A 14418-nucleotide genomic window follows, 5' to 3' on the forward strand; every position below is an offset into this window, starting at 1 on the left:
CCTAAGCCACTTTCAAAAAAACAAATGACAAAACGTCAGTATTTGGGGGCGTCGTCCTGGTGACGGAGCGGTGCTTCATGATGCCTTCCATGTTCCTCGTAAATGTTATACTTATTCATGAAGTTCCGTTATTTTTGCCCTGTGTTTGACGGAGACTCTTTGTTTTCTCCGCTTCAGAGTCAGTTCGTACTACGTTTGAATTCTCAACCGAAGAATACTAAGTATAATATTAATTTATAATGAATATTGTTTCTATCGCTAATTAACGCCTCCTTCGAGTGTTCCACCTTCTCGTCGTCGCACGCTAAAACCTCGTACTTTGCAGAAAACCTCATCTCCACTGATGTGATTTTAAACCTTTATTTTGCTCAGCGGGCTCATCATTCGTGAGCGACATTCCCGTGATGGCCATATTTCCGAGAGCACTGGAAGCAGGCGTCGTTTGACAGGAGGCTGTCCTTGGTAGCAGAGCTAGCTGCCGCGAGCTAAACAACGAAAACAAATCCGCTCCAACAAACCTGCTGCACGAATGTGAAGTGATCGGTGAGATTTAAGTCAGGCTCCTGTGAACGCTGTAAACCAGTGTGTGAGGACGGTGAATGATAACCAGTGTTAGACCACCAGGAGCCAGCTAGCATGAACCTCAGCGTGAACAACCTTTGGCCTCGGGGATGTGTTTGTTGTCTTCTTTGGACATCAACAAAAGCTATCGAGAGGCAACGTTAGCAGTTGCTAGCTTTGATTGAGAAAACGTCAAGAATACACGCGCACGTTGACACAAGTCGTGAAACATCCACTGTGTGAGTTGACGGTTAGCATCAGCTTGAGACTCAACTTTAACACCCGATGTGTCTGAACTGGTTTGTTTTTCTATCCCATCACCTATGGTGCAATGACACAAGCTAATGTCAAGTATTTCTATGTCTGACAGGTTATATATAACTTGTTATGTAGTTGGGATGGTGTTACGTTGAACCCTGTTTACTGTTACTCCACGTGCAGCTGTGTGTGTGTGTGTGTGTGCGTGTGTGTGCGTGTGTCCTCCTCAGGTCAGAGCTGAGGGTTTGGGTAAAGTCTTGGACTAATGTCCTCCAGTCCCGGTGAGGAGGGGCGTCTTCCTGAGGCTGCCCCAAACCACAACACCCCAGACCGGTTTGACAGCCCCGCTCAGACTGAGGCTACAGGGAACACACCTGGGGATCGGGTGAGGCTGCATGTCTGTTAATGATCAACATCTGTCTCCTGTGCAATGCCCCTCCCTGATTATGATAACAGATATGATTAGCTGGGATAAGGGTTGGTTTCAATTTGAGATCAAAACAAATCAAAGGGAAACCGACTTTAACACCGCCCTGGCATGGTGTATACTCTACAGAGAGGAGTGTGGTTTTCTTTCATTGACAGAAAAGTTGTGATTGTAAAACAAGAAACTTTTCAATGTTGTTTTATTTCAAGCTTGGGCCGATTGTGAGAATCCTCACTCAGTGAGCTCAGTAGACTATACTATCTTACATTTACTGTCTGAAGAGAAATTGTTATGGTGCTGTACAGAAGAAGTTGGACTTCTCAGAGTTTCCATAAATTCACAGTGGGTTATCGACCTTTTAAATATTAGTTCTAGTCCTATTGTCATCTGTCCTCAGCTTCATACAGACAGATGCTTTTTATTCCAGTAATGAATTACACCTTTTGAGGTACACATTTTTTTTGTCAGTCTTAGACAAAGCTGATCTGATCAGAGAAAGCCTGGAAGTCTAAAGTGTGCAGTGAAATTTTGATACTTCAATGATACTGAGGGAAATTGGGCATCTAGTTATTACATTTTACATACATTTATTTGACGGTTACAAAGAAAAGCAGCACATGTAACTAAATTGAGTATAATACATAACTTATATGATTCCTTTGATACATGTATCAAAGGGGATCCATGTCCCCTTTGATATATACAGGGAGAATTTGATTACTTTATGTTACTTTGCTGTCGGTTTTTGTCGATTTTCTTTTTTTGTTGTTGTTGCAATGCACACAAAGCCAAATATACTATTTATAGTCTGCAACTGAAAACCTGCTGACCTGTGCACACAGAGGAAGGTATTACTGTCAAGGAGATCAGCAGATTTTATTCTTAGGCAGTGTGTTCCATACACATTCCAGTTCATTCTCCGTCTTGCAAATTAGATTGCAAATTGTATTGCTGTTTTGGTGGCTGCGTATAATGAGGGTGTTGTTTGTGGTTTCAAGCTGTAGCAGGCTCTCTTTCAACACTGTGAAACTGGAGCAGCAGCGTACCAAGAGTTTTACTGGTAACAATGTTTGTGAATGCAAGCTATTTAGTGGAAATGTGTTGTTTGCGAGTAGCTGTATCTGTAACAGTAATGAAAAGAGGAGACCAAAGATAGCTTGTAGTGCGTGTAGCTTTGTGCTAAGAGGAGGTCTGATCCTTTCCCGTCTGATTGTCTGCTGCTTTTCCTGATGGTCTTAGGTTCTTTAATAGGAGCCTCGTGGTAGGGAGCAGACTTAGCACCACAGACTTATATTTACTTACTCTGGACGCTGCAGTGTTAAATTGTGGGCTTTTCCAAAGAATGAAACCTTAGGCATTTACTGTTTAACACAGCATTCTTGCAGACCCGAAGAAGAAATATTGACTTAACATATTGACTATACTGGTCTTCATTCCTCTCCAGGTGTCGCCTGTGTTGGACAAGGCCTCTCCTTCTTCCACTACCTCCTTTGAGATTGTCGACATGGAGACAGTCCCAGCTCCTTACAGAGAAGTGCAGCCTCACTGGTTCTTCTGTCAACGGGCTAATGACAACACCTCCTGGCTTCCTTTCAGCAGAGAAGACTCTGACAAACTAGAGAGGGCCTGCAACTCTGGTAAGGGGTTGTTTATATTGTATGTGCCCATTTTATCCTGTGCCTTGTACATTCTGTTTGGATAGGTTATAAGGAGAGCTATGAGAGCGATATAAAATGTCAAAAAATGACTGGTACCAACTCTGGCCTAATGTCCAGAAGGACCTGAGACTCTCCGACATAACATGCTCTCTGTTAGTAGCAGCTTAACAGCAAGATGAATTCAGTTTCAGGGAGGTTTTACATTAGCCTCCTTATTGTCAGCATGCTGGACTGAAGAACGTAATTTAAACATATATAATAGAAAAATGGAAAGAATCCTTTGAAAAAAACAAGCACACACCCTTTTTTAAAATGATATATTAGTTTGGTTTTAAATGAATCATTTCAAATAACAGGAAGATTGACACCTCTCATGTCTACATGGTAAATATGAAGCTGCAGCTGGTTAGCTTAGCCTTGAATTGGAGAAAAAGTCTGAGTCTGTCCAAATGTAACAAAGTCCACCGAACAGCACCTCTAAATCTCAATAACATGCCTTATCTCATGTGTTTAATCAATATATTGCGAAAAAAATCACATGTTTTGGTTTTACAAGGACGTTGTAGTCACACTGAGTTGAATATCTACATAAATAATCACACACAAGCCCACGAAAAGGAAAAACTAAAACAATTAAAAACTAGTGGTATTTAATTTCCAAATCATTCAAAAGTAGGAAATTCCACATATCTCATATAAGGGCTCCATACCCAAGCAAATATCTCGTCTTTCCCTGTGACAACTTATAGTACATCCCTACAAAGTGAGCGAGGATTGCAGGGTTTTTGCCCACATTCATATCGAAGATTAAGTACATTATGTCCATATTCTTCTAGAAGGCTGCACTTACCCTCCTGGTGATGCTGCTTCTGCAAAGTCAATGAGCAGTGATTTGCCGAAACCCAGTGATGTAGACAAGTCAACATGGTTTTAGGCTAGGACAGTAACTTCCTTATCAGTTGTGATTCACTCATTAGTCTTCCTCAGTATCACTGTGACCCTCGACATTCCCATCGATAATTAATTTATGAGGGAACAATCTATTCCCTGAAGTAAAGCACAACCATGTACAGTGTAAGTTTGTTTACTTTGCAGAAGATGAAGGGGAGGTGGTGGTGGCTGTGGATGGAGAGCGGTATGATGTGCACGTCAAGGAGAGGAAACGCTACGCTGTGTACTGGGAGCAAGGTACCACTGAAGTCCGCCGCTGTACCTGGTTCTACAAAGGAGATAAAGACACCAGGTTCATGCCATACTCTGAGGACTTCAGCCAAAGCCTGGAGGTAGTGTGACCCAGACGCTGAGTTTATACCACCACACTGCTCATTCCTACAGACCTGTCTTCTCTTCCAAACTTCACTCTTTACTTATTGTTTGGTCTTTAATTCCTCCCCCACCCATCCTCCAATCTTTCAGGAGTCTTATATGATAGCAGTGACCTTGGACGAATGGAAGACGAAACTGGACTTTCCCACTGGAGAGACTGTTATCTTACACAATCCCAAAGTAAGGCCGACTGTTAAATATCACTGTGTAAAGTATGACACGAATACATGACAAAGCCAAACCACAAGTGAATGCATTGTTTTTGCCTTCACAAGTCCTCATCTCTTTCATTTCCTTACTCCTCGCTCAGCTTATAATGCAATATCAGCCAATTGGAATGCAGGATGAGTGGATGACCTCCCCCTCAGAGCAGACCCAACCACGAACAGTCAAGAGGGGAGTAGACAACATCTCTGTAGAGATACCTGAAGGTATGTATGACAATACAATATGTAGAGGGTATCACCTACAGCCGAAACCTTTGGTGTCACCATACATTTGTGTGTTCCCAGGTGAACCAGAAAAGGTGGACCACCTTGTTTTTATGGTGCATGGCATTGGTCCTGCGTGTGACTTGCGCTTCAGATCCATCATACAGTGTGGTAGGTGTGCATGTGTATTTATGGTTTACATATATGCAAATATGTGAGTGTATAAGACTCCCTTTCGTCTTGTCTCTCCAGTAAGTGACTTCAGGAGTGCTTCCCTGTCCCTCCTGGCCTCTCATTACAAACGGGCTCAGCAAGATGGCCAGGTGAACAGAGTTGAGTTTCTCCCAGTCAACTGGCACAGCGCTCTACACGGGGATGCCACTGGTGTGGATGAGTAAGTATGGAGAGAGAGCATAAAACCATATTCTCCTGTGTACGACCACACTGTCCAATAATGCCAATGTCTTTAAGACTATTTGAAAATTGTCAAACTGTGGCCAATCGCTTTTTTTCTTCTCTCTCCAGGGACATCCAGAGGATCACTCTTCCCAGTATCAGCAGACTGAGACATTTCACCAACGACACTTTGCTGGACCTGTTTTTCTATAACAGTCCCACCTACTGCCAGACCATAGTGGACACAGTAGCCTCAGAGATCAACAGGCTACACACCCTCTTTAAACAGCGACATCCAGAATTCAGCGGGGCAGTTTCAGTAGTGGGCCATAGTCTGGGTTAGAGATGCAGAAACTCACACCCTGTCATAAACAAGCAGAACATACAAATTCTGAGTTCCAACACTTGCACTTTTTCTCATTCCTCAGGTTCACTGATCCTGTTTGACCTGCTAACCAACCAGAGGACTAGATCAGAGGCCAGAGAGGGGGTACGATGTCATTCACAGTAACAGATAACATCACAGTAGTGATTCAAACACTTGCATATATCTCTACATGCTCAATTAAAGAATGTCAGTGTAGAATCAATTTCCCACTCTCTCCCTCCCTGTGCTCAAGGTGCCTTCCGGTGAGTCGTGTCAATTGAACTGTGACACATTGGAGCAGACTCTGACCAGACTGGGCCTCCAGCAATACCTCGATACACTGCAGGCTGAAAACCTTGACCTGGAATCACTGGTAATAAACAAACACGACTGACATACACATTCAAGTGTAATTCTCAGTTTAAAAACATCTCTCTTTGTTCTTTTAGTCTCTTTGCAACGACAGTGATCTCAAAGTGTTAGGAATTCCTCTTGGACCTCGGAAGAAGATCCTGAAGTACGCCAAAAGAAAATGGTTTCCAGAGGTCAGACACAGTAAAAACTATCCTGTGTTTTGTTTTACTTACTTATGTGTATTTTTAATGAGTAGAAACTGTCCAAGAGAACTTATGTACTGTTCTGTACAACGGTGACAAACAGGCTGTGTTAATGCAGCTGTTTGAATTTCACTTGATCCCTGTTCTTTTCAAAATAAATACAAGTAAGGTCTCCTTTTGAAGTATTTTTGTGTTTCTCTTTCCAAACAGGATTGTAAGAAAGGGACTGTGCTTCTGCCACCCGGTATGCAATGTCCACTCGAAGTGACCAATGATCAGGATGGTAATCAATCCTCCGGTGTGACGCCACAGCAGTCACAGTTTCATAGGGCGCAGTCTATCACCAGCGCCGTGGACTATGAATACTTCGACATGGGAATCGGACAGGTAGCACACGTGCATACAGATTCAGTATGAATATTTGTGCTTGGGAGCACCAGTAGCTGAAAGCTTTGATGCACCAAATTCCTGCTTCTCTCCCCCCCCCCCCCGCTTGCCTGGACAGACCAATGGAGGTATAGCCAAGGGGCAGGTGTGTCTCATATGGTGTTGCAGTGCTCTCTGACTTTGTCTCTGACTTTAGTTCTCATTGATTGCACTTTACCCAGAGTTTCTCCCCATATACAGTCCAGTCTAGTTTGAGAAAACTCAAGACAACTGATTTAAAGTGGCTATTCTACGAGCTGTGGGGTTTCCATGGTGAAGTCACATTATGCTGTGTTGGAGGCTCCTGTGTTTGTCCCATTGAGTCGTGCAGTCCAAACACCACGCTCTGTGTCAGTGCTCACCCAGCCCTGCATGAGATGTACCCCAGTCTCCTCCTTTCTTGCTGTCATGCTCCCTGGCTGTTGTCTTGATACTATGAATGCTTGTGTCTGTGTTTTCAAACATCCCAGTGCACCAAAGGAGTATTATCTCATTTCCAGCTTTCTTTCCTACATGTCCTCTCACAACATAAACTTTGCTTAACCCTCAGGAGTCGCCGACCAAATCACATTCAAGATGTTTCAAGACGTCAGCGTAAACACAGAGCAACATGGAGCGCTGGTTTTAACTTAACTTCAAAGTGCTGACTTGAAACTCTATGCTATTTTTTTGTTTGGTGGTAATAGGTCAAGTAAAAAGGGTGATATGATTTCATAAATTTGATGTAATAAATCATATTTACACATGAGTAAGCATGCAAGATAGGATGGTGCAGCTGTTGCATTTTATTTTATATACTTTGTCAAAGTGAAAAACATAACTGTCTCCTTATGTAGGCAGAGATACCAAACAATGTGGTCTATAAAAGCAAATCCAAAAGCATTAAAAGCCCAGGACTCCTCAGGGTTAAACCATAATGCATTTGAACGTTAACAGTTTCAGTGGCACGGATGTTTATAAACCGCCCTCCTTTCCGCAGGTATCTATTGAATACCCACAGCTAGCGTTCCGCCCTCAGACCTTTTTTGCGTTCGGCTCTCCCATTGGAATGTTCCTCACCGTTCGTGGCCTGAAACGCATTGACCCAAACTACACCTTCCCCACCTGCAAGAGCTTTTACAACATCTACCACCCGGTGAGTAATCACATATTTACTGCCCATTCACTTACACGTCCTGTGCTGGAACTAAAGAGTGATTTCACCAGCTTTTATATCCCACAATCAAAGAGATCATCTAATAAAAGTTCCATTTATCTTCTCATCTCCTTTATTGCTGTGCAGTACGACCCTGTGGCCTATCGGATAGAGCCCATGATAGTTTCAGAGGTGGATCTGGAGCCCATGCTAATCCCTCACCATAAAGGCCGCAAGAGGATGCACCTGGGTATGACTGTCTCCTATCTGGATTATGTTGAGCAGTATTGTGGCAGGGTTGAATGATTTTCTCTCTTTCTCTTTGTCTTGTAGAACTGAAGGACAGCTTGACCCGAATGAGCATGGATTTGAAGAACAATGTCTTGGGATCATTACGGACGGCATGGCAGTCTTTCGCCAGACTCCCTTCTGCCGCAGCACTGCCCCCGGTGGAGGAAGGGGAAACTACAATAGAGAGAAACCTTGAGGAGACACAAGGTAGAAAGATCACTTTTATTTGTATTTGTGAATGTCGTGTGTGTGCAGAGGAGTGTGTCTAACCCTGTCTCCTCATACTCCTCTCGTCCCTCTCTGCATGTCGTTACCTTCCCCTCCCTTCTTCTGCTCTCTCTGGTGGTCGCTCCTTCTGTCCCTCACCCCTTTCCCACTTTTCCTTGAACCTCAGCCTCAGCGGCAGTTACTGCTTCTTCTGAGAGTGAAGAGAAAAGTGCTGATTTTTGGACTAAAATACTGGAGTGGCCCAGGGCCCTTCATATGCATTACTTCCAAGGTAAGCCAGGGGAGCCACTTGACAAGATGAAATGAAAAAAGCCTTATTAAGCCTCATCATCTGGATGTAAATCACATAGTTTCCTTAATTTTAAACCTGCACGATTAAGTAAAAGTCTATTAGCCTATTGTAAACAGTCTCTCATACAGCCAGAAAAATACCACAACTTCTTTATTCGTTGTGAAAAATGGGCTGTTTTACCTGCAGTATTGATTTTAAAATGGTGCTACAGTAACTGTTCACTTTCTATGGCTTACTTTTTCATATTAGCTCCCTCACAAAGAGAACATGTTGCGTAATGTACAGTAAGTCTGTTTTGCCGCAAGCTCTCTTTCCTCCACTGCTCCCCCTTCCCTCATGCCTGCCTGCATTGCTGCTGCTGTACCGAAAAGGTTGATTTACTGACACTTCCTCTCCCTCCCTTTCTGGCAATCATTTCTGATTGGTTGAATCTCTGACTCTGAAAAGAAAGCGTCAACCGGCCCACGTCGCACTCTCTTAAGACCTGATCAAATAACTTTACTTGTATAGTGGTGATGATTGTTTTTTTAAACTTGAGTCATTGGCTGGTGCTGAACCAGCAGATAATTCCATTCATCAGCAGCAGGTCCCCTTCAGAAGCTATGTGCAGGTACATGTCCTGCCCTTTTCTAAATCACCTGGAGAACTAAATCTGTCAGTTCACTAAGTGGGGGAAAGGGAATGCAGCTGCTGTCAGGACAGACTGTACATTGTAAATTAACTCTTTATCCCACCGACTCACAGATTCTACTTATACAACCCTCATATATGTTTGCATCATCCAAACGTTGGACTTTTTAGGATTAAGTGTTATGTAACTTTTGATATTTAAAGTCATGATTACATCCAATTTAATACAAAAACAGGGTGTTAGAAATACCCTTTCAAAATGTAATGTTAATTAGCTACCAGCGGTTGGCAGTGGATTGGATTTCTGTGGAGGGCCGTTGTAAGATTATTCTTAAGACAACAGTGCATTCATAACATACCAAGAAACACACCACAAAATGGACACACCTTACTCACTTTTACGCAACATCAAACTTGCCCTCAAGAGTGAAAACCTTAACATTCAAAGGGTCAGTTCAAATTAAACATGTAAATTTACAACAATCACACCTTATTTGCATCAGTTACGATTTCTTTCAAATCTAAAGCACTCTCATATAAATGTTTTAAATGTACTCATCATGTGATTATGGCTGTAATTCAAGTAAGGAATGCTGAATGAGATGTAGTTGAAATCTAACCTGCAGTATTTGTAGGACCTGCATTTGTTGTTTGTGATTTTTCAAGATGAAGCAGTTAAATTTGCAGGGATCTTTAAACAGTAATTGTTCATGACATGGCTTTCAGACACATCTAATGCTGTGACTGTAAAGTGAGGAAACTGGGCCTGTTTTTGATGCTGATACTTTATAATCTTGCTGCATGCCGAGCAAACTTATCTCTGAGGTATGCACTGTGTTGTAGATTAATAAGGGTTTTATCCTCCTGAACTGCTGAGGTGCATGTGTTGCATGTAACCTGCACTGTTCTATAAATTCCTTTTGGCTTGTATGTCGTTTGCTGTAGACAAAAGCTGCTGCTGGTTATCACCAGGTCAGAGCAAGATTGATAGGGCCTTTAACGTTAAAGCCCCCAAGCTGTCCCTCAGGTTACCTAACAAGATCAGACAGGCAAAATATGAACTGTCTTCTTTAAACATTCTTTTAGCTCAAAGCTTTTATAAATGATTGACTGTGTGTTGTGTTTTACTACCCCAGTATAGTGTATATTTTATGCAACTTTGTTTCATCCCCCTCTGTTTGATTATCTGTTTGTTTTTGATTGCTGTTTCTTATTTACCTTTTGTCTTTCTGCTCAGCACTTTGTAACTTTGTTAAGAAAAGTGCTATCTTTATTTGTATTAATTAAATTTATTTCAGACTCAAAGGCCCATATCAGTATAAAACTATAGCACTTAGTAGAGTGTATACTTCCGCCCAGGCCCTACTGCCCCTTCTAAAACCACATTTAAATTGACTTGATCCGGACTTTGATTTGGTTCTGCACCAAATTTAACATAGTCATAAATAGCATTCACCTAAATTACATGTATTATTTCATCAAGATGCATGAATTATTCTCTGAAAAATCAACCAAATGTTGAAAAATGCCCTATCTCACAATGTTAAAGAAAGTGAAAAAAAAACAAAATCTGCTGGACCTGCAGCCTGATTCAGATCTGCACCAAAATGTAATCGGTTCTTCCTTGGGTCATGCCCCACCCCTCAAAAATGTGTAATTTTTGTGTAATCTTGCTAACTGACTAACTAACGCAGACAAAAACACAACCACAACCAGTTGTTCCAGTGTATCCAAAAACAAAATTAGTACATTGTGTCCCCTAGTCAGGGAGGCCTTAATGATTACATTTTTCTATAAAGTTAATTATTATTATTAGTACTCTCAGTTTTCCTGTCTATTATAATGTATGTTCTTGTCTATGCTATCCTCATTGTTTCTGCAGTCTGCCCATACGGCCTTATTTAATGTGTTTTGTCTTCTGCAGGAGTGTGTGAGGAGTCCTCAATGTCAGCAGAGCAGGGCGAGCAGCCAGAGATAAAAGTGGGGAGGTTGAATGGAGGACGAAGGATTGACTATGTACTTCAGGAGAAACCCATTGAGAGCTTTAACGAATACCTGTTTGCCATCCAGTCACATCTGTGTTACTGGTGAGTCATACATACCTGTTCACAGGTGGGGTGTACACCTGCAGTACAGTAGGTACTGCACTTTAGAGTTGCTCTTTTATCACTCGGCTATTTCCCCTTTCTTGTATCACATTTTATGTTGCTGATGATTTATAAATCTAAAAGATAAAGAAATGACATCGTCCCCTCACTCTGTCTCTCTGTTTGTCTGTCTGTTAGGGAATCGGAGGACACAGCTCTCCTCCTGCTGAAGGAGATCTATGACAAGCAGGGTGTGGCCTTTGAACAGCCTCAACAGTAATACAAGTTTTTACGAACGTGAACTGTTGTGACAAGAGAGAAAACGAAGGACAATTGACCGAGCCAGCGGCTGCATAACCCTCCTCCAGAATGCCTTACCGTCTGGTTTTTACCTGACTCCACCAACAGTGGAGACTGTTCAGCTGTGCTCAGGAGATTGTGTCCCAGACATGTCAGTCAACCTTCAGCTGAGGTAGAGATGGCCTCTTTGTGTTGATGAAAGTCTCTCTGCAGGATTGGGTTTCAAATCCACCCTCACATCACACCTGATAGCACTTTTCTTTTTTAAAAATTGAAGTCATTGTTTATTTTATGTTACTTTGCACTTTCATATCGTAACAATTATTGACAAATCATGCTTACAGCTGCAGCTCAATAATATTGAAAATAGAATTGCTCAAAATAACCAGAGGACACACACAGTACACATTCATGAAAGGGAAAACACACGTCAGACTGGAATAAATTCTCAGCATACAGTATATATACTGTATATATATGTATGGTAGTTGACAAAAATATATTTAAAAAAATCATATAAAATTTGATATATTTGGTATCCTCATTGTACAGCCTCCAAAACTGAAATAAAGAAATGTCAAAATATTATTATGATAATTATAATTCCCTTTATGTGTGTTTAACTGGGTATCTCTGTCTGACATTTTAAACCTTAACCTGTCTTGAAAAAGGAAATATTAGAGCACCGGGTATAAAAAACACGGTCAGGTGGTTTCATTTGATCCACTATGATATTTTAAGTTTCTGATTGGTAAAATTCGTATTCAAATTTTGCCTCTTACGTGTTTGCTGGCAGCTCCTTTTTCATCTAACAGATGAAGTCCTGCGCTGACTCTAAATGGAAGTGAAGTTCATCTTGCCTTCTCATAGCATTTCTGTTTCATTTAAAATATGAATTTTAGATCGTTCAAATCTACTTCTGTGGAAAGAAGTCACCCTAATGAAGAATTGTATCAGAAATGAAATACAGAAATGCCGGTGCTTTAAAGGACAAGCTGGTTGTCTTTACATTGTGTATGTGTGTGTGTAGTGGGTAAGGTATTTTATTGCAGTGTGCAATATATACAAAAAGGCCAGTCCCACATTCTCTCCTCCAGGTCTGTGCCATTCCTCTTTTATCATTCTTTCCTTTCTACTCAGCTGCAGTTGACTCAAAGAGTATCTTGCTGTAAGGCTGTAACAACAGAATGGGACCTGACTAACTTCTGCAAAACCTAAGGGCCAAATCACACATGTCACTCCTCATCTGTTCCTTCGTATAAAGGTGTTGTATAATCACCACCTCTAACTCTATTGCATGCACTTTGTTTTGTTCTGAAAGAGCAGAGTTTCTCAACGTTTGCTGGTCCTGACTAAAATTGAGCTCCCAATATTTACATGATTTTTATGGGCCCAGCAATAAGAGAAGTAACGCATTGAAATCTTTTTGATTTCATTTGAAAAGCATGATAAATGGATTTCAATAGTGTGTTCCAACGGTAATATTATTTATTTTATATTGAATATATATATTTTAAAATACCAGTATATCAGTGTTAGAAATATCTAAGATCTGCATTTGCTCACAAAGCAACATGAAGTCCAGATTAAAAAGTTGAGAAACTCTCTCTTTGTTAGAGTGGTTTGACTTTATAAACTCCTATGTTATGCAATGTCTGGGCATCTCTGCCCCCACCACCAAAGCTCTGAATGATCTGTATCTCAGCCCACTGGGTGTAACATATGCACAATTTACATAATAACCAAATGGGGTTGTTCATTTCACTTCTTGCACTGAACACTAAGTTATAATGTTGGAGATACTGGAAATTCCAGTATCTAATCAGTAAAACAGGACTTAATGGATCATGGTTTCTCTTCCTTAACATGATTACTGTTTTTGGATTTGATACTAATATCTTGATACATGTGCAAAAAAAGGGTGTGTCCTCCTCTGACACGTTTTGTCCACATGGTGGTTACATGTTTTGTGTGCCATAATAAAATCTCACATATGCCTGGCTGTGTTCTTTGGAGTTCACTAAAGTTCACTAATTCATTCTGCATTAGACAACACAATGAACTCAGCTACAGCTTTTTAAAGGTTTTGTATCATGTGGACCTTAAGATGTAAAGCATGCTGAGCATTGTCAATCAAATCAGATAATTCACGAAGCAAAATTAGTTCACCAAACCTCCCTATAGACATTGTACATCACAATACATACACAGTATCAGTGTAAGGAAGTAAGTACATTTACTCAAGAACCTTAAGTATGAATTTAAGATCTTTTATGTGCCTCTACATTTAGTTTACTATTGAATTTAGAAATTTACATAAAATCACAAAACAATAAACAAAGTACACCTGCAATAATTTGATAAATTGATTAGTAGATTGGCTGACAACTTTTTTGATTATCATAATTAGGGCCCGAGCACCGAACAGTAGGAGACAGTGGGAGGCCCTATTGAAATTGTAAGGATTATTATTTTTATTTTTTATTTTTTTGTCTGAAAAGACAGAGATGACACGTGTTTCATTATTTTCACTCTCAAAGTCTAAATCTGAAACAAACTCACAATCCAACAAGTTATATTTTTCAAATAAAACTGAGCTGATCAGGTCACTTACCTGAAGCTTAATAGTCTTCACAATGAGGAACTTGATTCTCATTGATTATTAAACTATATTATTATAACATTTAATATAATAATAAACTATATAACTAAATAATGTTTTTATTCCAACCATTGACACAACTAAAAATTATACAGATTTTTACAGATTACATGAATGCCATTTTGCATTTAGTGGCCATTTTGGCCATATTCCACATTTTTACTTTGACAAACTTGTCGTAGAGCTTTCATCAGATCAACTTCAAATTGAGATGAGTATCATCTAAACAAGATGAAGATAATAATAATTATTATAATAATAATATTTTTTTATTAATTATTATTTTATTTTATTTTGTTTTTATTTTATTTATATATTTATTTTTAGTATTATTATTGGTAGATCGGGGCACAGAGACACCATATCAATTAACACTGTATCCACCA

The 14418-nt window shown here is 40.4% G+C and overlaps 1 protein-coding gene across 6 annotated transcripts; it reads left to right on the plus strand.

Moving 5' to 3' along the window:
• Positions 1 to 377: 377 nt before the first annotated feature.
• Positions 378 to 13281, plus strand: ddhd2 (DDHD domain containing 2). Of its 6 annotated transcripts, none has more exons than XM_034594679.1 (20): positions 378 to 543; positions 1050 to 1204; positions 2691 to 2883; positions 4003 to 4187; positions 4321 to 4410; positions 4541 to 4661; positions 4743 to 4832; positions 4914 to 5055; positions 5187 to 5395; positions 5486 to 5547; positions 5678 to 5797; positions 5874 to 5969; positions 6192 to 6368; positions 6487 to 6513; positions 7387 to 7542; positions 7690 to 7792; positions 7876 to 8040; positions 8228 to 8332; positions 10908 to 11070; positions 11269 to 13281. In XM_034594679.1, exons 2-20 carry the CDS (start codon positions 1085 to 1087, stop codon positions 11348 to 11350), a joined length of 2406 nt encoding a protein of 801 aa, XP_034450570.1. In that variant the 5' UTR covers positions 378 to 543; positions 1050 to 1084; the 3' UTR covers positions 11351 to 13281. The 6 variants fall into 6 exon arrangements, with proteins under 6 accessions (XP_034450570.1, XP_034450568.1, XP_034450571.1 ...); XM_034594677.1 differs by having other exon boundaries at positions 380 to 543; positions 4000 to 4187; XM_034594678.1 differs by lacking the exon at positions 378 to 543 and adding an exon at positions 554 to 800 and having other exon boundaries at positions 4000 to 4187.
• The last annotated feature ends 1137 nt before the right edge of the window (positions 13282 to 14418 follow it).

This window comes from Hippoglossus hippoglossus, chromosome 9 (assembly GCF_009819705.1).
Source record: "Hippoglossus hippoglossus isolate fHipHip1 chromosome 9, fHipHip1.pri, whole genome shotgun sequence".
NCBI lineage: Eukaryota > Metazoa > Chordata > Actinopteri > Pleuronectiformes > Pleuronectidae > Hippoglossus > Hippoglossus hippoglossus.

Coding starts and splice junctions, on each gene's coding strand:
- ddhd2 (XM_034594677.1), top strand. CDS start 1,085: ATGTCCTCCAGTCCCGGTGAGGAGGGGCGTCTTCCTGAGGCTGCCCCA. Junction 5,056..5,186: donor GATGCCACTGGTGTGGATGA/GTAAGTATGGAG, acceptor TTCTCTCTCCAG/GGACATCCAGAGGATCACTC. Junction 6,369..6,486: donor TCGACATGGGAATCGGACAG/GTAGCACACGTG, acceptor TTGCCTGGACAG/ACCAATGGAGGTATAGCCAA.